This window comes from Corvus brachyrhynchos, unplaced genomic scaffold (assembly GCF_000691975.1).
Source record: "Corvus brachyrhynchos isolate BGI_N302 unplaced genomic scaffold, ASM69197v1 scaffold200, whole genome shotgun sequence".
NCBI classification, from domain to species: domain Eukaryota; kingdom Metazoa; phylum Chordata; class Aves; order Passeriformes; family Corvidae; genus Corvus; species Corvus brachyrhynchos.
The window spans coordinates 5,424,327-5,449,046 of record NW_008236184.1 but is presented as its reverse complement, the minus strand read 5'-3'; the positions used below and the strand labels follow the sequence as shown (position 1 = coordinate 5,449,046).

General features: G+C 44.7%; 1 protein-coding gene across 2 annotated transcripts in view; it reads left to right on the top strand.

Moving 5' to 3' along the window:
- Window positions 1-1,439: 1,439 nt before the first annotated feature.
- PIAS1 (protein inhibitor of activated STAT 1) overlaps window positions 1,440-24,720 on the top strand; it is a 30,347-nt gene continuing 7,066 nt past the window's right edge. Inside the window, exons 1-8 of one of the 2 annotated variants that reach the window (XM_008637433.2) lie at window positions 1,440-1,912; window positions 13,467-13,551; window positions 14,123-14,170; window positions 15,188-15,278; window positions 16,117-16,251; window positions 19,282-19,387; window positions 20,690-20,763; window positions 24,384-24,544. In XM_008637433.2, coding sequence (XP_008635655.1) covers window positions 1,471-1,912; window positions 13,467-13,551; window positions 14,123-14,170; window positions 15,188-15,278; window positions 16,117-16,251; window positions 19,282-19,387; window positions 20,690-20,763; window positions 24,384-24,544 — 1,142 coding nt within the window. In that variant the 5' untranslated portion in view covers window positions 1,440-1,470. The remainder of the gene's footprint in view (window positions 1,913-13,466; window positions 13,552-14,122; window positions 14,171-15,187; window positions 15,279-16,116; window positions 16,252-19,281; window positions 19,388-20,689; window positions 20,764-24,383; window positions 24,545-24,720) is intronic. The other variant, XM_008637441.2, reaches the window with a different exon arrangement.

Here is a 24,720-nt window from a genome sequence, read left to right as displayed (position 1 = left end):
AGCAGAGCAGAAATCTTGTGGCAAACTTGAGTTCAGTGTGGCTGATGCAAACCTCATTGAAGACGTGAATCATCTCATTCAGGGCTTTTAAATAACAGGACCAGTTTCAGTGGAGGGAAAAACCTCCTGTGGACACCTGGGCAGTGAAGATCTCTTGCAGGTGGTGGAGCTTTGAGGAAGTGATGGGAGTTTCAGGCTGGTTGTGCTAAAGCCAGGGGCAGCACCTTTCTAATCTTGGCACTTCAGGTTTAAGAATGAACGTGAATAAAATCAGAGCAGTGTTTGAGACTGAATGAATGCCTTGCACAGTTTGAAGGACCAGAGAGGATGGGAGCATTTGTAGTTAAATGCAGAGATTCCAAATGGAAATTCTGGTTTGGGCCTCCATCCTTCAGTGGCTGGGAAATTGCAGAACCCTCGTGTGCTGAATTAGGTGCTTTGGTCCCAAATATTTACATCAAGTATTGTTTGGAATTGGATCTTTTGGGATTGACTACAAAATATTCAGGGTATTTCATGCAGAAGGGCAGCCAGTCATATCAGTGGGCTTTAGGCATTTCACTTCCTTGTGATTCCTTGGGAATCCAAAATTCTGCAGGGATATCATCATTCCAGCTGATGTCTCAGGCCATCTGATGATGAACAAGCTGCTGTCAAGTGCTGAAATATATTTTTCAATAAAAACCAGGCGCCGAAGTTGATTTTCTGGCTCCTGCCTGCCTTGCTGATGCGCACTGGTGATTACTGGTTTCACTGGTTTGGGAAGTGTTTTTCTCAGTTCCTGGAGAAGTGAAACAGGTGACAAGTTGTACCAGTTTGATTCATTAGATCATATTGGGAGACACTGAGTGGCTGTGTTAATGAAGATGCTAATTAATAGAAGGCAAAGTCCAGCTCCCCCATCCGAAACAGGACACGCAGCTCTGATGGGAGAAGCGCAGAGATGGAATGGGAAGAAGTTTCCTTTAACCCAGGAATGATGGCATGGGGTTGCACACAAGTGGGATTATATTCACTCTACTTTTAATGTCATTGATCTCCTTTCTTTGAACCTGTGTGGATTAGTTCTGCTGCATGGCAGAAAGTGAGGGAGGCACTTGGAAGGGGTGTCTGGAGTTGAGGATTGGCACAGCTTGGATATTGTCAACGTATAACTTCTTTTACATCCAGCTAGAGCAATAAAAAATAGTTAGCATCAGAGATTCTAGCAAGTGACTAAAAAATGATTCGAGTTACAACCTTTATTTTGCACTGGCAACTTGTCCTTTTCTCAGGTTTTTTCCCCACAGAATGGAAATGCCTTTAAAAATCTCTCATTGCAGACTTTAAAATAAATATCTGTGAGCACTGTAAAAGGGGGCAGAGCAGTGGCGCCGTGCCTTCACTCTTAATGGGCTTCAGGCACTTTCTAGTGTTGCTGCGGATGCTGGAAGTTGAGTATTAATTCTTTGTTTTGTTTCTTTGAAGCAAATGGTTATGAGCCTTCGAGTTTCGGAACTGCAGGTGCTGCTGGGCTACGCGGGGAGGAACAAGCACGGCCGCAAACACGAACTGCTGACGAAAGCCCTGCACTTGCTCAAGGCTGGCTGCAGCCCCGCCGTCCAGATGAAAATCAAAGAACTCTATAGGAGAAGGTTCCCCCAGAAAATCATGACCCCAGCAGACCTGTCCATCCCCAGTGTGCACTCGAGCTCCATGCCGGCCACGCTGTCGCCATCCACCATTCCACAGCTCGGCTACGACGGCCACCCCGCCACGTCCCCCTTGCTCCCCGTGTCACTCCTGGGACCCAAACATGAACTGGAACTGCCCCACCTCACCTCGGCCCTGCACCCCGTGCACCCCGACATCAAACTGCAGAAACTCCCTTTTTATGACTTGTTGGATGAGCTGATCAAACCCACCAGCCTAGGTAAGAAAACCTCGTCCCGACACTTGGTGGTGTTTGGGGAATAATGGCCCAATTCAGCTGCTGGTGCAGCAACTGGTTAAATATTGCATCATACCAGTGTTTAGAGAATTGCTATTTTTGGTAACTTTTGGAACAGATTGTTCTACATGGAGAGACGTCTTACGTAACACTCATTAGTTGCTTTAGCTGAGCCTCTAAATATGGTTTAAACATCCGTTATTTTTAAGGGGGGACTTTGACAAGAAGCAAACTAAATCTTAGAAAAAAATGAAAAAGAAAAACCAGTCTGCTTTCAGTAGTTCTTATAAACCACAGAGTTTCATTATTAAAAAAAAACCCCAAACTAAACAAAACTACCCCCAAATCCATCAAGCTTCTAAAATGTTCTCTTCTGTGCAGGGAAGGAATGCCAGGCTGGAAATTTGCTGGATCCATTACAGTCTGAACATCTGAATTTAGGGAGGCTTGTGGTTCTTTTGCAGTTGTGGCTACTTTTCTTGCAACTGATTTTTTGTATGAAGGTATAAATCACTGGTGGAGCTGCTGAGAAGGATCTGCTGCTTCCAGAGCATTATATAATGTGTGATTTCTCTGGCTCCACGTAGCACTTCACAGCATGGTTAACTTTTAATACTCTTAAATATTGCCTAAATGCAACAGTTCTGGTGATTTCTGAGGGGCTGCTCGTGGAACCTTCTGCTGGCTTGAAACCCCAGGAAAGATTCACTGCTGGTTGGAGAAGCAGATTTGTGAGAGGAGATCTGGGAAGAGAGGGTGGGTGAGTGAGAAAAAAAAGTCCTTTGCAGAAGAAATCCCTTGTAAACAAAGCTGAGCAGGTACTTTCCAGTGACAGTCTGAAGGGCTGTGGGGATGTGGGAGGCCTGATGTGTGAGTGCTGAGGGTTGTCTGTGCATTTCTAAAGGATCTGGCACGGTTGCTTGCATATTTTTTTGGTTTAGCTGCTGTAATTGAAGGAAAAGCAGAGAGTTTTTGGTAATTTAATCTTCTGGTTCAGGTATTCTTTCCAGAGGTGCACTGTATCTATTTAGCTTTAATCTAAACCCTAATTGATTAATAACCATTCCAGGCAATGCTGGTGGTGTGAGCTAATTAGCTACTTGGTATGTGTCTCATTGCTTTTCCATTATAAATACTTCAAAATAAGGCTGTAATTTCCACAAGACATTCCAGTGCAGGAATGATGGTGTGCATTGATTCCTGCATGTGGGGAGAGCACTTTGCTGTCAGCTCTCCGTCTGACAGGCCAGCCCCAAATGCAGGGATCGTAATTCACTCCCTGCCAGGTCTCAGTGCCTCAGGAGTTGATGGACAATGGGATATTTTTCCCCTTTTTGCAGTGTCAGGGTGAGAAAAAGGAAGTGAAATTCCAAGCGGATAGATACCTTTGGAAGCAATCCCTGTCCTTTCTGTTAACTTCAGGAGTGTTGGGGGCTTTTGTTTTGTATGGGAATTCTGTTTGTCTGAAACAATCCTGTTAAAAACCTTTTTACTTGAGCATTTGAGGGAAGAGCTGCAGTGTCCGTGCATATCACAGAATCCTGGAATGGTTTGGGTTGGAAGGGACCTTAAAGCCCATCCAGTCCCATCCCCACACCTTCCACTATCCCAGGCTGCTCCAAGCCTTGTCCAACCTGGCCTTGGATACTTCCAGGGATCCAGGGGCAGCCACAGCTTCTCTGGGCACCCTGTGCCAGGGCCTCAGCACCCTGTTCAGACTTGGATTCGTGTTCTCTGTTGATTACTGATACTTTGCAAAGTCTGAAATGATTTGTAGAATATTTGCCCCAGATGGTTTGAGCATCCTTCTCGCTGCTGCCAGCAGTGTGGGTTTCCTCAAGTGTCCAATGTGTAGGTTCCCTGGTTTGTTTTCCACTGGCAGATCCTACTGCAGACGCTCAGAACCTGGCATTCAGCCAGCATTTCAGCATCTCCTGCTTGCTTTTTTCCATCAGATTACTCATGGGATAGGGATAAAGAACTTTTGAATTTACTCTGCTGCCCTCCCCCACAAGGATGAACTGATGACCTGATGTGGGGTTTGGAATAATTCTCTGCCTGCTTGAAATAGAACCTACTGGAAGAGAAAGAAAATGTGTGTGCGAGAGAGAATTTGTCTAATTCAAGTTTCAGATCCTTCTGGGATGACAGTCATTACCTAAAACTGGGCAAAGCACATCCTTGGGTGAGATTGCCCCTGGTTGTTCCCAAGTCCAGCTGGGAAGGTTTGCTATCGTTTTCTGTCCCTTTGAGAAGTGATGGTTGATTGGAGAAGCAGTAATTGGAGAGAGCCTCAGGGCAGGGAGTTGCCCAGCAGGGAACTCGAACAGGCATTCTGTACCCAAATATTTCTTTGGGTGGGTGGGTAGCACACAACTAATGTGAGGAACGGATGAGGAAATGAAATCTGCTAACTCTGATTTGTAACGTCAGGAACAGGAGGGAATAGATGTTACCTCCTTCCACTTGAGTGCGGCTCTGGCCCAGGATTCACGTGGATGCTGGCTGCTTGCTGGGCTGGATTCATGGAATGCAGGATTTATCCATCTGCACCCTTCTCACCAGCACCTATTGAGCGTGGCTGGCTGAATCCCAGGATCACTGACATTGGAAAAGCCCTCCAAGATCATGGAGTCCAACCTTTGATCAGCACCTTGTCACCAGCCCAGGCTCTGAGTGCCACGTCCAGTCCTTCCTTGGGCATTGCTGATGTGAGACAAAGAGACATTTGTTCATTTGCTGTGGAGCTGTTGAATTTGATCCACATTTTATTAGTCACCCTCACTGCCAAGTGGAGAAAGCATCGAGATGGGATGGGTTTGTGTCCAAGCCAGCCAGGAAGGCTCCTTGTTCTGCAAATGTGTGCTGGTGGGTGAATGTGCACTGAGCTCTCTGCTGTGGTTAACCACCATTTGAAGTGATTCTATGGCTTTTTTATTTTTGGAGGAAAAGCTGTCCACTCTGGCCTTGGTGGAATGCATGCAAGTTGCCTTATTACTGTGCTTCTCTGTTGTTTTTTAATAGGATCTCTTAAAGAGGAGAATTTAGGTTGTTTGTCAAGTGAAGCTGCAGCTCTCACTTAATTCTCCCATTTCCAGCCCCCAGAGCCCAGACGTTGCTAATTGGTTGTTTTTTAAGCACATTTTCTAAAAGTAACTCCTAACACACAGATAAGATCTCTTTTGTGTGGTGAAGTGTGTTTACTGTGAGTAACAAGGACCAGAATTTGCCAGATTATTATGGAAGGGACATGAGATAGTTAAGTAACATCTTAAAAATGTGTCTTGTTACAGCAAATGTCATTCCTAATTGCTTTAGCTGTGTAGTCGTTCCAAAAAACATTTTAACTGGCTTAGGGGCCTTCACTTACCTGTAAGGGGAATGAAGCTTTTTTTTTTTTTCCAATTGAAAGGATTAAAGAGGCTGTGAGCTCTCCTCCTCTTTAAAATCAGTCCAAATGGCAGAAGGATCATCATCCTGCAGTTTATTTGCTGTGCTTCAGCTCTCAGTGATATGAGCACAGCACTCACTGAAAGTTGGATCAGAGCCAGAGGAATTAGAATTTTTACCTGCAGCCTCCTGGAAGGAAGAGGCACAGATCAGTCATTATCCCTCAGAGCCAGGAGAATTCCAGACTCCAGGTACCATCAGAGCTTCCAGTGCCTCTACTGAGGCTTCTCTGGATGGAGGTCTCAGTTTAATTTCTTGATTTCTGGACTCTACCACCAGGATTTCTCCCGGCAGCAGAATTTCCCCCTCAGGGATTGAGTCCTTGTTCCCCAACCAGCATTTGTTCTCCTGACCTGCACTTACCATGAATTTCCTTTGGCTGTGAGTGATCCTGGTGCCTTGGACATGGAGCCAGACCTTGCAACCGAGCTGCCTGAAATCTTTAGGGTGCCTGCAGTTCAAGGTACAGCCATTAAACAATTAAACAATTCAGTGCACAAGAAAGCTGGGTTGGAAACAAGAAAGTTTTGCTTGGCAAGTATTTCTCCTTTTTCTCTATCAGTGAGCTGATCTCTTGCTCTGTGCAATTGCTGTTACGGTTTATATGAAAGTCACGCTTTTACTGTCTTCTGTGTTTATTATTTTTTGAAATGTACTTTGTGGGAGGAAGTTCAACAAAACACTATATTCTCAACTCAGCTTTGAGCTCTCTGACTTCCGGCCCTGCAGCTTTTCATTGTGCAAGAAGGGGGTGAAATATTAGCTCTGTGCTGGGGCTGCACTGGAATTACAGTGCACTTGGGGTTCTTCTTTTGGATTTGCGTGCGCTGGGCCTCAAGTTAAGCTTTCCACAGTCAAGAGTGTTTCTTTAAAGTCTGAGAGAGCTTTAACCAACTGGGTAACTCCTGTGCTAAAAACAAGGAGTGTCATTTATTGAGGCTCTCTTCAGCTGATTGCTCAATCTCCTCATGCGTAGAGCTGAGGTCACCGATATTCCAGGCCCCAACAGGATGTGGATGTCCCAAGATTCCAGGCCCTGACAGGATGTGGATGTTTCCAGACACGGCTGCTCTGTTGTGAATGGAGCTGGGAAGCCACTTGGCTTCCACGGAACCATAGAGAATATAAAATATCAGGAGGAGCAGGGAACAAAATCCATCTCCTGGCCCTGCGCAGGACATCCCAACAATCCCGCGCTGTGCCTGAGGAAAGAAACTTCCTTGTTGAGAGGAAGACTTCTCCGGAACTGTGATCCATGCAGGGAGGTGGCAGTGCTGACTTGGTGCTGCTCCTTTGAAGTGTCTGACTTGGTGCTTTTAGGAATAAAAGTTAAATTACTGAGGCATGAAAGCAGCTTTTGAGTTGTGGGACATAATTCAGGTGTCTGAAGGAATCGAGGGGCTGTTCCTTCACTCTGGAAAAATGATGAATGTGGAGTGGAGATCCACGGCCCTAGGAGGATGAGAGGAGAGTTGGAATCCATCCACAGAGGTGGGTTGGGAGAGTGGAGACTTTGGGCATGGAATGTTGGCATGGAAGTGTCCCCTAATCTTCCTGCAGGTCTTCAGAAATGCTCTACGCCATGAGTGATTTAAAGAATAATCAAACATAAGTGTCTGTCCAATTGCACATAATTTCCAGCTGATCTGTTCTGTATTCTGTTTATACAACATATCTGAAAGAGTTATAAAATACATAATATTTATGGATTAATTGTAGCCCTTGGAGTATTTCCAGGCTATTTTCATATATATGTTTAGGCACAATTTCAAATAAGCTCCTTCACATCTCTTTACTCCCTTCCTTTCCCACCCCCAGGGTGGCTCTGCCTGTTCCTCCTGAGGATTAACTGTGAGTTGAACAGAATCTAAAAATGATTTGAAGGGATAAATGCAGCAGCTGACCAGAGCCAGGGTTCAGTTTTTCATCTGTTCTAAGGTGGAGAACGTGGTCCTGTCACTTCACTTTTCTCGGGCTGCTTGTGGGCACAGTTGTGACCTGTGGAGGTGGGAGAAGAGCTCATCAAGGAAAGAAGGATTTGAGTGTTTACTAAAATGCTTCCCCTCAAGTAGTTTTGGAGTGTTTTGAAAGGTTGAGGATGCAGCATCCGTTGTGATAAGTGATGGAGATGAAGTGGAATGGCCAAGGTGTGACAAAAAGCAGTGGGAATTTGGGATTTCTCTTGGTGCTGGACATGAGCTCAGAGCTCCTGAACCCCACAGCTTGTGCAGGACATGGCTGAGGGATGTCAGATATTGGATATTGGGATGCAGAGCCCTCCTTCGGCATGGGCTGGCGTGGCTTTAGTGATGGCTGAGAGGCTTTTCCAGGGAGAGGGTGGCTCCAGGAGGGATCTGGCTGCGCCCAGCCCCATCCTGCTCACTGCAGCTGCATTTAAGGGCAGCAGGAAGTGCAGGGAATGGTAGGTGGTGGTTTGAAAGCACTGCTGGTTCCAGAAGATGACAGAGCTTGGGGCTGAGAGGTTGTGGTTCAGAGGCAGGAAGTGTTGATGTGTAAATAAACACTCGGTTACCCGGGAACTCCAGAAATTGGGGTGGCTTTAAAGGCCTCGTGGTGCAGCCTGAGATGAGATCCCCCATTAAGGTGAATCCTCTCAGCATTTTTCTCCCACAGAGCCACTTGGATCGTGCTTCCCTACAGCCATTAGAGCTCAACCCCAGCCTTGGCTCCTGCTTCCAAACACAGCTGGATAAATGAGCCCTGGGCAGAGCGATCCAGGAGGCTCCGGACAGCCGGAGCGATGAGGAGCCGTGCTGTGGTGTTGTGTTACGGATTTCCTGCCTTCTGCTGCCCTGGAGCAGGGCTCAAAGCCTCTCTGCATTTTAACATTTTCAAAGCTTCATGTTTTCTGTGCCCTCCTCTAAGCACAGTCAGTTTTCTGGTTGGGAGGCAGGGATTAAATTTTCAGCAGTGATATTTGATAGAGGACTGAGCATAAATTGATGCGATGCCTTCTGTTGTTTAAAGGAAAAGCAAAATGAGGCATCTCACCTGTCTGGGGAGGAAAAGCAAGAATTGGGGAATATCCTGAGTTGGGAAGGACCCAGCAGGATTATCCAGTCCAGCTCCTGGTCCTGCACAGACACCCCAAAATCCCACCCTGTGCATCCTTGGGAGCGTTGTCCCACATTCCTGGAGCTCTGGCAGCCTCGGGGCCGTGCCCATTCCCTGGGGAGCCTGGTCAGTGCCCAGCACCCCCAGGGGAAAAACCTTTCCCTGAACTCCATCCCAAACCCCTCACTCAGCTTGCCTCGTCCTGTGCCTGGTCACAGAGAGCAGAGCTGCCCCTCATGAGGAAGTTCCAGACAGCTATTCCATATTTGTGGTTAATATTTTGACAAATGTAGCTAATCCAGACGGTTAGGTTAGTGAATAACCAATTAGGCATCCCTTGTTTTTCTTATAGCATGCAGCAAAAGTTTCCTCTACTGCTCATACTCTTCCTTAACACAACTGGTTTTGCCTTTGGAAATCAACACAATTATTGGGAATCATTGGGAAAGGGCCCATTCAGTGGTATCTTAGGTAACAACTGTGGTGTAAAGTACAAACTTAATTTCAGTCCAAGCCTCTCTGTAATATATTCCCTCCAGCTTAATAAGCTGCACTAGGTGATAATGGTGGGAAGATGAACCTCAGTTTATTGGTCAGCTGTGTTAGGAAGCATCACCACCTCCGCTCTGTGATCCCAGAAAATTCATGAAAGATTTGAGGGTGTTTGTGCCTGAATGGAAATTCAGAGAGTAGCTTTTTCTCAAGACAGCAAGAGGTATTTTACTGCAGAAAGATTGTGTGGCTATTTTTAGCCCTGGGTACTGGTGAGGTGGAACAGAATATTTTTAGAGCTGTAGAAAATGCAGCCACTCAAGATGGGTTCTTTTTTTTCACTCTGGTGCTGGAGGGGTTTTCCAAAATAAAGAGCAGAATTAGTAGAAAATGCCTTTTCTGTGTCATTTTTGTTTATTAAATAGGTGATCTATTGATTGTGTGTATGTACATGTATTGTAATATATATATACACGCACCTATATATACAGTGTGTGTGTATATATATATATTTTTATATAGATATTCCTATAGGATTTAAAGTGTTTTGGCCCTGTGGATGCCATATATTGAAACAGTTTTCCCTTAAATTTTGAAAACTTTTTACCTGAGTAAAATGTTTTAAGAAAATCCTCAACCAGCGAGGCACAATTGTGTCCCTCAGTTAATCTGTACCAACCCCAGGTGCTGTTTGGATCATTCCTGGAGTGAGGTAAACCTGGAGTAATTCAGGAAATGGTGATGAGAGCGAATTAGGAAAAGAAGAGCTTGGGAGAAGAAACTCTGTAACTTTTTAAGCATTTTGCACTCTTGACTCTTCCAAGCTCTTTTCCATTCAGAGAGAGCTAAAGAAAGTGTTTTCATGTTTAATAAATCATAGTTATGGAAAAGAAACAACAAACCCAACCCCCAAAAAACATTCCTGGCATCTTTCTGAAGAATGTTCATATTAACTCTGTTGTCCTGGCTTGATTCCAGCTTTATTGGATTATAAATTCTATTTTCATCCACTTGGTTTTCAATTGCAGATCTATTTTTACCTTTCTTTTGTTAAATAATGATGGTTGTTTGCAGGGCATGGTTGTGTTTGTAGCCATCAGAATGATTTTATTGTCTAAGACGATATATTTGTATGTTTCTGGTTTTAATCATCCTCCAGAACTTTAAATTATGTGCTTGACTTGCCAGGATCTGTTTGGTGTTTTAAACACAGCAGATACACCAGATGAATTAATAGAAATCTGTCAGCCTTTCTGCGCTCTGAAATTCCAGATTTCCAATGTCTCTGCCTTGGAAAATCTCAAGTCTTTGGGAATAGAGGAGTTGGAGCCAGAGATAAAGATGGAAGCTCCGTGTTTCATGGAAAAGCTGCTAAATGAGCTCTGTTTCTTGTGGTTTGTTGGGATTTTCATGCATCATTTGTAGGCTAAGCAGATCTAGAAGGACTAGATATGGGCATGAAAAGCTGATAAGGGAGAAGATTAGAGAAAGCCACAAAGAAAAACCAGATTTCATCTCCCTTTTCGATGCAACTACACATCCAAGGGGCAGAGTGGTATCCTCAGAGTAGCTGAGGAGCCTGACCATAACTCGGTTGTAGTTTAATGTAGCTTCTGGTCTGTCTTCCTCTGCCTGTTCTGCTCAGTCTGTCAAGAGTTTTGAAATATTTTGATTGCCTTTTGGAGCATCTTTGCCTAATTAACAGGTTTTTTTCTTTCCTCTTTGCAATTTGGCCATGCTCCCGTGGTAATCACAGCAAGGGCTGTACACAAAACAACGTATGGAGAGCTTGGGGGTGGCAGTGCTGCTTTCCAGGGAATCAGAGCTCTGGAATCAGGGATCCAGCAGCTCCCAGGCTTCGCTCCCAGTCAGTAAAACAAGGGCACAGCACAGAGTTCCAGGAGGGTTTGGGTTGGAAGGGGCCTGAAGTCCCATCCCACCCCTGCCATGGGCAGGGACACCTTCCCCTATCCCAGCCTGCTCCAAGCCCCGGCCAGCCTGGCCTTGGACACTTGCAGGGATCCAGGGGCAGCCACAGCTTCTCTGGGAATTCCAGCCCAGCCCTTCACCACCCTCCCAGCCAGGAATTCCTTCCCAGTATCCCATCTAACCCTGCCCTCCTTCAGTTAAACCCATTACCCCTTGTCCTGTCACTCCTTGCCCTTGCAAAGTCTCCTCTTTGAGGATGCAACATTAACTGCACAAAAGACACTGAAAAGACAAAAAACCACCCAAATCTCAAGAAGAAATGTCCAAGGGTTTTTTTTATTTCGTTTTTGATTGAAGCAGAAGCTGTTTTCTGTCCTGGCATGTACCGTGAGGAGAGCTGGAATGGGGAAAGCTCCCGTGGCAGCACTCAGGGATCTCCTTCTACATTTTCTCCCAATTAAATGTATAAATGCTTTAATTTGACCAATACAACAGCTGGATATTGGGAGAAATTTCTTTCCTGGGAGAGTGGTTAAGTATTGAAACAGCTTCCCCAGGGAAGTGTGGAATCACTAACCCTGGAAGGGCTCAAAAATCAAGTTTTGATTTAGTTGACGAGGTGGTGTTCAGTCAGAGTTGGACCTGGTGATCTTGGGGGTCTTCTCCAACCTTAAAAATTCAGTGATCCTGTGAATATGGAAGTTCAAAACCCTCTTTTCATATCACTATTCAGTAAAAATAAATCTTCTATCAACATGAGCAGGGGAAAAAGGATTGAATGCGAACCTCTGGACCAAACTGTGTCACAGTTTTCCTGCTGCACGCACTTCCAGTTCCTCCTGTTTGCCCATTTCCCTGCTGCATTCCCTAAACTGGAGCTGCTGCAGAACCAAACCAAGCACAAAGATGGGCAGGGGAAAGGGAAAAGCGTGGGAAAGGCAGGGTTAGAATTTTGATAGCTGCTGGTTGACTTCTCTGGATAATTAAGCTTTAAATGAAGGTGGCATTAGTTAAATGCTCAGCAGTTTTTAATTAATAAAGTGCTGGAGTTCACACCAAAAGTTCCCAAAAAACCTTCCAGGACTTTTCTAATAAAGCCAAAGTTGACAATTTCCAGGCTAAAGCAAATATTACCTGGGAGAAAAATCAACCCAGCAGATAAAACTATGGAAAACTCGGAAATAATAACTGGAATTCCCTCATTTCTCTGCAGTGCATTAGCTTTGCTAATTCAACTTTTGTTAATTAGAGTTTGTAATGGTGATCTTTCCATTTATAGCTAAAAATAGGTGTCAAATTCTATCGAGGAGCACGTGTGAAAGCAGGTTTTCATTGTTAATTGTACACATTGTGTTTGTATTTCCTGCAGCCATTGTGCTCGCTGCGCTGGCTGGGAGGAAATGTATGCATTTCAAAATACAAGTTCTTTATAAAACTTCATGCTTTTCCAAAGATTCCCTGTGCTCCTCCAAGCAGCAACTTTCTGTTCCCCGTTCCTGCTCATCCAGCTTGGGAGCAGCAGCAAGTAGTGGAATAAATGGAAGGGTTTTGCAGCACTGTCAGGCAGGATGGATAGAGATGTAATTTTGGGAGGTTGCTGCTGGTAATATTTATACTCAGGCAGTGCCTTCACTATTGTTGGTTCCAGCCCACCACACGCTGTTTGGAACAAAATCTCTCAAGTCTCACCCTGAAGTGTTCACTCTGCTGTCACTCAGGGATGAGTCAAGAAGTGCATGATAGTAAACCAAAAAAGGGTAAATTTGTCGAGGGTTCAGTGCACTGGATGTTTATTCAGAACCCTATAAAGTTATTAAGAATAATGAGATTGAGTGGAAAGCTGCTTGCAAGGTGCACTTGGGTGTGTGTTGGTGAGTGTGTGGAGTAATTCTCTGGGGAGGTGATGCTTTCTTTTAATTTATTATTTAAAAAACTCTTTTCATTGCTGCAGTGGCCCTGTGAAGGGTTGAGTTTTAGCTAAAAGCACTATTTTAGAGATATTTAACATTAATTTCCAGCAGGAGCATTTACTCTTGAGCAGTGTTTGGTTCAGCAGAGTGGAAAGGCTTCAAAATCAGATTTTATAGTTGCAGATCTCATGAGTTCTTGGCTTATTACAGATATATTTGGTGCCTTTCAGTCCATAAAATACTGAACTGAACTGTGAGATGTCCCACATGTTGTGCTTCAGCCCCTCTGTGAACTTCTACAGGCCAAGCCATGATCTGCTGCAGTGAGGGAAATAAAAAAGTGATTGATGAGAAGTCCTAAGATATTTTTTTTTTTAATATCAGAGCACATTTGACATTAAATTACAGTGATAAAAAGCCTTGATTTGCCTCAGCTCTGCCGTTATCTTCATCCCTATTTTAATGTACACTTTATAGGCATATAAAGTTTGTTCATTGTATTTTTATTTACAGGAGGCTTTCAGTGGCAACTTCCTCATTGGCTCTAAAGCTGTACAGAGAAGCAGATGTGCCTCACACTGCTGGGCTGGCCATAAAAACGTGTGTTAGAAATGTAGACACTTTCTTCCATTATTGACTGATTGTCTGGGCTGGTTTTGATGCTCTCTGTTCTCCTGCAGCCTCAGATAACAGTCAGAGATTTCGAGAAACCTGCTTTGCCTTCGCGCTGACGCCACAGCAAGTGCAGCAGATCAGCAGTTCCATGTGAGTGAGCTCCAGCAGCCTTTAAATCCCGATAAACCACCCAAAGGAGCCAGCTTTCCATATCCCTAACTTGGAAATGGGAGGGGGATGTTTCCTCTTTTCCCCTTTGTATGGGGAGCAAAAGGGTGAGGAGGAGAGAATTCAGCACCACCAGTGTGTTTTGGGTGGGTTTCTCTGGCCCGAAGTTCTCTGCAAATCCAGAATTCTGCTTCCTGCAGCCCTTCCTTCTCTGTTAATTCACTATAAAGGTGGTACTTTACCCCTCAGAACTTCATAGTTTACCAAAAAAAAGGAAATTATATAGGTCAGATGAGGATTTATTTGTTTACCTTGAAAAATAAAAACTGTTCCTTTGAGCTTGTCTTGAGAGTGGTGGTTTGAGCACAAGTATGAAAGTCTGGTGTACATTATACATACACCTGAAAGTGTGTATTTTACACTTTTTTTGGGGTAAAAAAGAAGTGTTTTCCATAAATTGAACTTCCAGCAAACTCTTAAGGAATCTGTATTGCAATATTGAGGGATCTCTTGTGGAAACAGGATGTTTTAACCCACGTTCTCTTGTTTCCAGGGATATTTCTGGGACCAAATGTGACTTCACAGTACAGGTCCAGCTAAGGTAGGTATTTTATTGCCTGTGCTGCTGCTGGATTTTAGGATTCAGATCCTGCCCAGCAGGTTGGGAATTCCTGGATGGAGAAGAGCCTCATCCTGGTTGATTTTCTTGTCAGCGAATCCTCCTTCCTGTAACTCCACGTTTGCATTCCATGTGCCTGGGCCTGAAGAATCCATGAGCAGGGAGGGTTGTTTTTCCTAGCAGGGATGCCAAGCTCAGTATTCCATGGGCATCCCGAGGTCTGCTTCTTTAGGCACTTTGGGAATCACAGCCTGGTTAATTTGGGGGTTTTGGCAGGTGTACCACAAATTGATGAAATCCTTTCTCTCAGCCGGGTGGGGTGGGAGGGACCAAGGGCTGAGGAGGGAATCAGGGAAAACAGGGCCAGAAGGCAGCTCCCCCTCTTTGGGAGCAGCAGGTTGGTTATCCAGCCCCTGATGGGATATGGACATGGACGGGGCAGGTCCCTGGAAGGAATCCAGGGGAGCTGAGAGGCTCTTGCTGCTCCTTGGAATGCCCATTGTCCGTGAGCCGGGCTGGGAGCAGGAAGGGTGGGTCCTGCTGGGGATCCAGCAGCAAGAGCGCCTCTTTGAACTTCAGTAAATAAACTCAACATCAGAGGCCTGAGGAGTCCGTGGCTGTGCTCAGCAGCTGCCTGGTTTGCTGGAACTGCAGCTGGGACAGTGGAAAATGTCACTTGTGACACCTTGGTCTGACCGTGGAGAGGTCAGGCTGGAGAAAAGGCAGCAAAGAAATTGGGATTGTCTGTTGTCACAGGAACCTGCCTATGGGAACGAGTCAGGCTGAGGAATTCAGGGAATCTGAGGAGGAACCTACAGCCTTCTTGAATGAACCTCTGTCATTTTGGGGGGCTTTCCTGCTTAATTGACATCATTTGAGACTGTGCTCAGCAAGACTTGTCATGATTTCATAGCTCAGTGGAAGAACAATTCCTTGCAGGAAAAGACAATCTTTAAATCACTTTAAAAGTGAAAGATGATAGCAGCTCTTTGCTTTTAGGTTTTGTTTATCAGAAACCAGTTGTCCACAAGAAGATCACTTCCCACCCAATCTATGTGTGAAAGTAAATGGGAAACCATGCAGCCTTCCAGTAAGTAAGATGTTCTTTCAATACACATTTTGGGATGCACTGTTAGGAATTATCTGCCAGAAATTAGCCTGAAAATTTATCCCTACCTTTGTTTTCATATTCTGGAGCGCTGGAATGGAAAGATCAAGGAAACTGTTTTAGCCAGTAGATCCAGAAGATGAATTCCCAAAAGACAGGAAATTTTGGTGTTTGCCCAACAGCAGCTGCCAGTCCTGGGCAGCACAGGGGCTGGGCTGGGCTGGGCAGTGTGAGCCAGGCAGGCTCCAGTGCAGGAGCTGGATATTAGGAAGAATTCCTTCCCTGGGAGAGTGGTTAAGGATTGAAACCTGGAAGGGTTCAAAAGCGACTTCGGATTTACTTGACAAGGTGGTGTTCAGTCAAAACTTGGACCTGAGGATTTTGAGGCCTTTTCCAGCCTTAATGATTCAGTGATTTTATGAAGATGGAAGTTGAAAACTCCCTTTTCAAGATCACATGTTGTTATTAAGTAAAAATAAGTCTTAATTAAAATCTTTAATGTCTTAAATTAACATGAGCAGAGGAAAAAGGATTGCATTTTAGAACCTCTGGTCCAAAGTTTAGGGGTTTTTTTGTTTAGTTTTGCTGAGACAGGAGAGGTGGCAAAGTTGCCTTCAATATTCTGTGCGCAGGGTTAGGATTTTGGATTTCTGTCAGGAGAAAGATCTTGTAGAATAGTTGGTATTTTATTGTCTGATCCTTCTCCCTTTGAATTAAACACGGAGCCCGGTCCAGGTGTATTGGGTTGTGGTGGGAGGGGCAGGAGGCAAAAGCTCTGTTGAATTCATTTTCCTGAGAGATGAAATCTTTTGGTTTTTAGGGCTATCTGCCACCAACCAAAAATGGTGTTGAACCAAAGCGCCCCAGCCGACCAATCAACATTACCTCACTCGTCCGCTTGTCCACCACGGTCCCCAACACCATCGTCGTGTCCTGGACTGCAGAGATTGGCAGAGTGAGTGACTCTGGGGTCTCTTGTATGTCTTTGAGAGATGAGCAGGTTTAACTGTGCAGGAGATCCTTGCTGGGGTAGCCACAGAGTGTCCTTGTTCAGCTGGAATTCTGTGGTGCCGGGCGGTCGGGACGTGCTCCCTCAGATCCCTCACGTGCTCCCTCAGATCGCCCCCTCACGTTTGGGGTAGGATCTCTCCCTCCTCACTCCCCCCTCCCCCCCAAATCTTTGTGGCTCAGGGAGGGCCCAGATAAAGAGATCAAGGCATCCTCTAAACCTTTTGTTTGTTGATTTGGCCAAACTTCAGACTTTGAAGCTCTTCCTGACTTCAGGGGCTTGACAAACCTTGGCTTGGACTTGCAAGGAGCGGGTGACGTTGAGCACAGAGTGGCGCATTAGAGCTGTGAGTGTGGGCACAGAACAGCACAACCCAGCTGATTTCATTGGCCTTTCCTACATTTCTCCTCTCCCAGCTGCTCTCCTCATCCTTCAGATCTAAAACCTCATGTTTTTATCACTTTTTTGTGTCTGTGGGGAGAACGTTACAACCGGTGTTAGAAAATTGCTGATGTTCCACTGGACTAATTAAATCTGGAACATGCTGCAAAAAGGGACTTCAATAAATCAGCCCATGAATTAGTGAGTTGCTTTCAGTGCTGGCAGCAAAGCTGCTGGATGGGCATTCCAGAGGCACCGTGTGCTGCTGCCACTGCCCCCATCCTGTTTTTAGAAGTCCCCAGAATTGTCCTGAGGTGAAACTTTGTCCAAGAATTTGTCAGCGTGCAAAGCCCAGGATTCCTGAACCAGCGTGGAAAAATGCTTACACTCCAGTCAGGCACAATAGGCAGTTATAAAACACCAGGATGGTATTTCATGATGGATTTCTTGTGGAGCGGAAAACAATCTCCATTCAGATTATGGGATAAAGGATGGCTGAGTGATTTTTGTAAAAAATCCTCTTTTATCTAATGAGAACTGCAGGTACCAGAAATAAGCAGTTACAAATCAGCCTGCTTTGGTTGACACTGCTGACGTGCCTCCATGCAGGTGGATGGATCCTGGATGCTGCTCTGAGGGATTCAGAATTCAGGATTTAGGGACAAGAAGAGCCCCAGGTTGGAGTTAGTCCCTTGGGAACTGGCTGGTTCTCAGGTTTCACAGATAAATCGGTTATAAAGAACATTTTGGGTAACTTCTGGCATAAGTAAGTATTAGATCCCAGAAGTGTCCAAAGCCAGGTGGGATGGGCTTGGAGCAGCCTGGTCTGTGGAAGGTGTCCCTGCCCATGGCAGGGGGGGAATGGGGGGAGCTTTAAGATCCCTTCCGATTTGTAAGACACAATCCTTCTTAAACTGATTCTTCGAGACTTTGACAGTGAAATGTGAGGAATTATTTTTTATTTGGCTGTGCCTGTGCAGCACAAAATTTGAGTTCCTCTCTCCCCCTTCCCTCAAGAATCACTTGCATGTCCCAACTGGTGCTCCCTACCTTTGCTGGAGTCCTCATTGTGATTTTTACACAATCTGTTTCAAGAGCCTTCTGTACAGGATGCCTCGGGCAAGTTCCTGCCTTTGTAGATTCAAGCTGTCGGTAAATAATTTCACAACGTTAATTAGCATTTTTCTAACTTCTCTCCTAATTGAGGCATTAAACAAACAAGTTAAAGCAGTAGTGGTTTTTAACGATGTGAGAAGCATTCATTTCGAGAATAAAATATTTAAAACGTGGTGTTTCTGATGCTATTTCAATTTGTGCGATTTTGTGGTGAGATATATCACTGAAATCCTGCCTTCAGATCCTAAATAAAGGATGGGAGATGTCACAATTACATGGATTTTTTTAAGTGGAAACGTGTGGCAGTTGCTGGGGGAAGCCTTTTATTTTTCAATTTAAATTGTATGAATGCAGCTCCAGGTTTAGCCAATGTTTAAATCAAAAAATAATTGATGTACCCTAATGTGAGAAGACAGATTTGGTCCTTTCCATTCTGGGGATTGAGAGGTGTTGCTGCTGAATCACATTTTTAGAAAGACATTTATAACCTGATTTTTTTGGAGATTGTAAGAAAAATGAGAGCTTCAGAAATCCAGGCTATGAATTGAACTCCCTGGCAGGAAGAGCTCATTCCATGAGGGAAGGCTCACCTGAGTTATGGGACCTGACAGAGCTGGGTCCTGCCTCTGACCTGCGTGGATCCCAAAGGATTTCCTGTAGAGGCAGAAGGGAGCATCCATGGCTTTTCCTGACCCTGATAAGGAACTTTGGCACGGTCAGATCTGTGGGGACTGGTGGGGAAGTGACCCAGCCCTTGGACAGGCTGGCAGTGGGGACTTGGGCTGGGTCTCCAGAGCACATCTTGGCCCCTCTCAGCCCTTGAACTCCTGAACTGCCTTTTTCCTGTTCTTCTCTGGTGGTGCAGTTCACATTTCAGAGACAGCTGAGTGCAGGAAGAGAAGATGACCAGTGCTTCCAGATACTGCAGATGGTGCATCTTTTGAAGAAGCATCACTGCTCATTTTCCTATTTTGAAACCAAAATAAGCTTTTATTAAAAAAAACTTCTGATGATATTTGAACTGACAGCTTTCCTTAAATGCACTGCCACAAGTGCAATATTTAACATTATCTGTATAAACTTCAGTGCACTGCCATGAGTGCAGTGCTGAACATTACCCATATAAAATTAAACCACTGCCACAAGTGCAGTGCTGAACATTACCCATATAAAATTCAGTGCACTGACACACGGGCAGTACGTTATCCATGTAAAATTACCCTGTTTAGAGGGATAGGCTGCATGTGTGAAATAGATGTAGAACTTCCAGAAGTGTCCTAAATGCTGTTTTAAAAGCCTGGTTTGCATCTCAGCCTCAGTGAAGTGTGAAGTCACTTTCGTTGCCTCTGAAACTCCAGCCCCGTGAATTTCCTGAAGGGTTTCTCCGAGAACTTTGCCACCTGCAATCCCATACCAAACTATCTCCAGGCTGCCTGTGCTGCAGCCAGGGTTTGCTCTGATGTGTTTGGTGTTTTCCAGAACTATTCCATGGCCGTGTACCTGGTGAAGCAGCTCTCCTCCACGGTGCTCCTGCAGCGGTTGCGGGCCAAGGGAATCCGGAACCCGGATCACTCCAGAGCACTGAGTATGTGTCTGCTGGGCTTGTTCAAAAAGGAGAAATCACTTTTGTGAAGGCACATTTGGAATCAGGACTGTACTAACCAAGCTTTGGACTTCCTACAGCCCTCTGGGCTTTGGGAATCTGATAGTGGTGTTCTTTGTATTCAGTTCCAATTCAAAGACTCAGAGGCCTTTGTTTGCACTAGGAGCCAGTCCAGGAACCCTGTTGACACTGTGAGGGGAAAAATGCAAGAGAATCTCTTTCAGCTCAGCCATCCTGGCTTTGTTTGTGCAGAATGGCACAACTGTATTTCTACAGAGAAGTGCTCATTCAGTACCTCGGGCAGGCTGCGCTGAAGGCCTCACCCTGGACCTGGATGCTGGGCAGGAACGGCTCCATCGAGCTGGTTCTGTTCCCTTGGCACTGAGCTGTGGAGTGAGCCTGGAGAGAGTGGCCAGCACAGAGCTCCTCCCAACCCCCTCCTCACTCGGGTGTGAGATTTGCTGCCTTAGTGTTTGCTCTGACAACAAGCTGGTGGAAGTTTGTGTCATAAAAATGCCAGCACAAACTGCTGCGTGTTTGGTTTTCAGGGAGAGGGTGAAATCCCAGCACCTGATCGCTGTTGTTACTCTGTAATGCTCAGATAAGGGCTTGTACCTTCTCCACAAGGGAAGAAATGAGTCCAGCAGTAAATAAAAGTGCTGGGCATTAACTTGTCCTAATGCAGTTTGATGATTTAAATGCCCAAAAATCTAGAGAGTTCCAGGTGGCTGCTGCTCTGCAAGTTGAGAATGAGGGTGTAGGTGCAGTTCTTAGAGCAGGAATAAAATGGGACTGACTTGTTCATTTAACCAATGACTGCTTATAAAACAGGCCTTGCACACCAAAATAGAGGATGAAAGACTCCAGAAGTGAAAGACTTTGATATTTCACTGCAGTTACTTAAATCTCAGATTTTGTCATGGTACTTCTGACTTCCTACTGCTCAATTTGCTTTTCAGTTTTAAGTCACAGGATTGCTTGATGAGGATTTTGGGGGGTTTTAGTGGTGCCTGTTCATGTGAGAATTGTTAACAAGTTGAACAACTTCAGCTTGAAGTTAGAGGTGAAATTAATGTGCTTTATCTGTTGGTAGGTATTAAAAAATGATCAGTGCAAAGTTGCATGTAGAAGAGTTGAGACCTGAGTTTATCTCTGGATAAACACATTTTCTAGGGGTCTTGAACTGGAAGTTTACCACGTGCATTTCAGACTTGTTTTATTTCTTCATCATCCAATTCATGTTTGAATTAACCTAAAATAAACTTTTTCTTCTTTAAATACCAGTTAAAGAGAAACTAACTGCTGATCCAGACAGTGAAATAGCAACTACCAGCTTAAGAGTGTCTCTTCTTTGTCCAGTAAGTTGGTTTTTTATTCCCTCCAAAGTGATTCTGATTGAAATGTGGCTGTTGTGGGATGTGTGTGGGAGAGGTTACCTTGTGTTTACCTGGTTTAACTTTGTCGGGACAGAGAGCAGCTGAAATTCTCTCTCACTGTGCTTAAAAGCCTGTGAAATACCCCTGGGAAAAGGAGTGTTCCATTAGCTTGAAAATGTTACTCAAAATATATGTAAGCACACATTTAAATCTGTCACTGGATCATCTGAGTGTGCAGGTTGGGCTTGGATTGATAAAACCTCTCTCAGGGGGAAAGGGGGTGAATGTGGTATTGAGCACCTTGAATCTGAAATGGGTGATGTGCAAATGTACACTTGGAATATTTAATAATCTGCACTTAAAAACAAAGCAGTGTCTTGGAGGTTGTTCAAACAAAATGTTTTGATCCAATTTGAGGTGAGAGAAAAGAATTCCAGTGAACATGCAAGTGGCAGAGATGTATCTCGACCTATTTGTTGTTTTTTAACCAAGTAGCTGCGTTGTTTTGTGCCTGGATTTGTGTTATCAGTGGTAAATGCCCAACATTAATGTGATGTGTGCTTCTTTGAATCTCTGGGGCTTGTTTCAGGTGCAGGGCACCTTCAGAATCCTTGACTCTCTGTATTGATTGACAGAGTCCCTTTATTGCAGCCCAGCTATTGAAATTCTTGTCAAGATTAAGGATACATCTGTTTCCTGCTTTGCCTCAATCTGCTCAGGCTTGACACGAAATTCTCAGGTTTAAAATCTAAACAAGAAAACTTGGCTTTATTCTTGCAAAATTGGAGCTTATTTTTCAGGTTATTTAATATGTTCTTAAACTCTAAAAAGAGAAACTTTTAGAGGTGTAATTGCTTCATAAAAAGCACAATTAACAGTGTGGTTATTTTATATATATATATATATATATAACGTTCTTGTAAATCTTTGAATGTGGTATTGTCATGATCTTCAATTTTATTCCTTTTTCCATATCAGCATTGATTCTAGCTAAGGAAGATAAGGAATTTTTAAGGAAGATAAAACTAATCTGTGAGAAAGATACAGATTGCATTTACCAGATAAAATCCTGATCTGTAGAGCTGATAATCTCAAAAACCTGTAACTGCCATGTCATATTTTGGAACACTGAAGTATTGATGAATTATTTTAAGTCAGTCTTCATGCATCTGGTGGAATTACAGATTTTTATTCAGCTTATTTGATTTGTCAAGGTGTTGCTTTATAGATCATTCCATGGGAATTTCCTGTTTGTCCTGATTGCCTCCATCACTGATAAAATTCCTCTGCAGTGCTTTTGGGTTCCCTTTTTTCCTCCACTTTCTCCTCCTTCAGTGCTGCCTGATTTCCCAGTAGCTCTCGGAATAATCCATCCCAGGCTCTTTGGGGCAGAGACTGCACCTTCCAACAGAAAGGTTTTACCTTGATTCTCCTCAGGTCTGAATGGAATTTCATTTACAGCCCTGTATTTTCACTTGCTGATTTGATTTGCAAGCCTTTGGCTCAAGGAGAATTTTTTGTCTGTATTTTGTGGTTGTTTTCTAAGCTTTAAATGCTCTGAAGGTGCACCCTGAAAATGCTGATTTGGTCTCCAGCAGCAAAATGGAAAATTAAGGAATTTAGCATCACTCTGGGAATGGGAGGGTGCTGCTCTCCCCTCCCCTGGGTGTGATTCTCCTTGGGAGTATCCAGGAGAACAAATGAGGGAGGTGGGTTTAGTCTTCATAATTTTAATTCTGCCCTCCAGGCTGCTCAGAGCTTCCTTGGAATTTGGCACCCATGCAGGATCCAGCAGGCAGAGGGGCTGCTCTGAGCCCGGAGCTCAGGAACACACTTGAATTCATGTTCCTTTTTGCCCCTGGAAGTACAAATAAATAAATCTCCAGGCTCTGCAGCCGGACCAAATATTTAACTGAAGAAAAATTCCAAATCCAGGGGTTTACTGGAGGTTTTGCAGCTTTGTTTACAAATCCTGAACTCCTGTTTTTTAGCAGGGAAAGATAGAAATGTTTTGTGTGCTTGTAAAAGAAATTAATGCAGTGTTTCTTTGGCTGCCAACAGGCGGGAATCAAACAGTCCCAGTGTTGGGCAATGCAGCTTTTCCAAAGTTGGGATGCATCCCTGCTTTTTTCTGTCAGTTCTGACACAGCTTAGCCATTGTGGCAGAGCTTATCCAGGAGGTTCAATGCTAAAAATGGGAAAAGAGCATCAACCTGTTAACTCTGAGTGTGGTTAAATCCCACCTCAGGGAAGTCACAGGCAGAGGTTTTATACCAAAACCTTGGGAAAACCTTCCTGGTTTTTAACTCTGCTTGTTTCCCTCAGGAAATGGGTTTTTATGTCCTTCCTGCAGCACCTGTCTTCGACCTTCCTTACTTTTCATTTGAAGCATCCAGGTTTTCCCTCTGATGCTCCCTGAGCTGGGGGACTGTGCCCAAAAGACAAATGAGCCATTGCCCCACCATCTGGGAGATGAGAATTCCTGACAGACACGGATCGGGGGCCTGGCTGCTCTGGGAGTTGGTTTTGGGATAGGAATAATGTGCTTGGTCACGGATTCGGGGGAGGGGGTGCCAAACACATGGCACACAGAGCATCTCCTGCCGTGGGCTGAGCCTCTGCCACCAGCCTGGGGCTCCCCAGGGAATTCTCTGCCCCCTCCCATCTGCTGGGCCTTGGTGACAGCAACTGAGAGCCAGAGGGAAGGAAAAGAAGCGAGACCACGCTGGATTTGCCAGGAGTGGGGCAGAGGGGTTCTGTTCACAGGGAATAAAAATCATCATCATCATCATGGAGGAAGTGGTGGCCTGTGAATAGAGCCTTTGTTCTTGATGTTGTTTTTGCTTTGGGGATATTGTGGTGCCATCCTGTGGCATCCTTCTTGTACTGCTCAGGATCAGCCTGGCCACGGGGCTGGATTGAGGCACGCTCCCAACCTGCTCCACTCCCAGCCACCACTGGAATTGGCTGAGGCTGCTCAGATGGAGGCCTTGTGTATATTTTAGTCAAATATCGAACTTCAAACTACCCGGCATAAGCAGTTCTCCATAAATGATTGTTTTGTTGGGTTTTCATGTGGTGAAAGTCTTGTTTAGACATTGCTGCTTCTCACCTTTAGTGTGGCCAGTCCAAGCCCCTCCCGATCTGCAGCGTAAGCACTTGGCCTCAAACCAAATGCTGGGGTTTCGTGAGGAGATTTTTATTTCAGATTAAGATGAAATTCCTTTCACTGTCTGCTTTCCACTCAGTGTAATGATACTTTCACGATAATGAAGCATAATTCTGTTTGTGCTCTGTGCAGGACACTGGTATTTACGGGTGCTCAGTGGGCCCTGTATGTTGTTAGGGGAATATGGCAGGACGTGTTCTTCGGTTCCCTTGATCAAATATACTTCAAAATGTGATTTTTAGTCACTTTTATGCCACTACAAACTTACAGGAAGGAGGGAAGTGTGTATGTGACATAGTTCAATCAAAACTCGGATTTCTGAGAGTTCTTTCTGGATTAAACTCTACCTGGCTCTTTTCTCTTTTCAGGCAGAAAAGCCCTGTCGGTTAGTTCCACACCGAGGTAATAAAATCCTGGTTTCTTTCTCTTACAGCTTGGCAAAATGCGCCTCACCATCCCCTGCAGGGCCCTGACTTGTTCCCACCTGCAGTGTTTTGATGCCACTCTCTACATCCAAATGAATGAGAAGAAGCCAACTTGGGTTTGCCCCGTGTGTGACAAGAAGGCTCCCTACGAACATCTCATTATTGATGGGTGAGTAAAGCTGAGATCAAATTCCAGCGTGTTCCTCCTGTCTGAAATCAAGGTGATCTCCCTCCTTTTTTAACTCCCCATATTTAACTTCCCTGCTGCTGGTCAAGAAGTCCTGACCAGCTCCCTCTCATTCAAGAACTCCTCTGACTCTCTGACTGTTCAAGTTGATAACAATG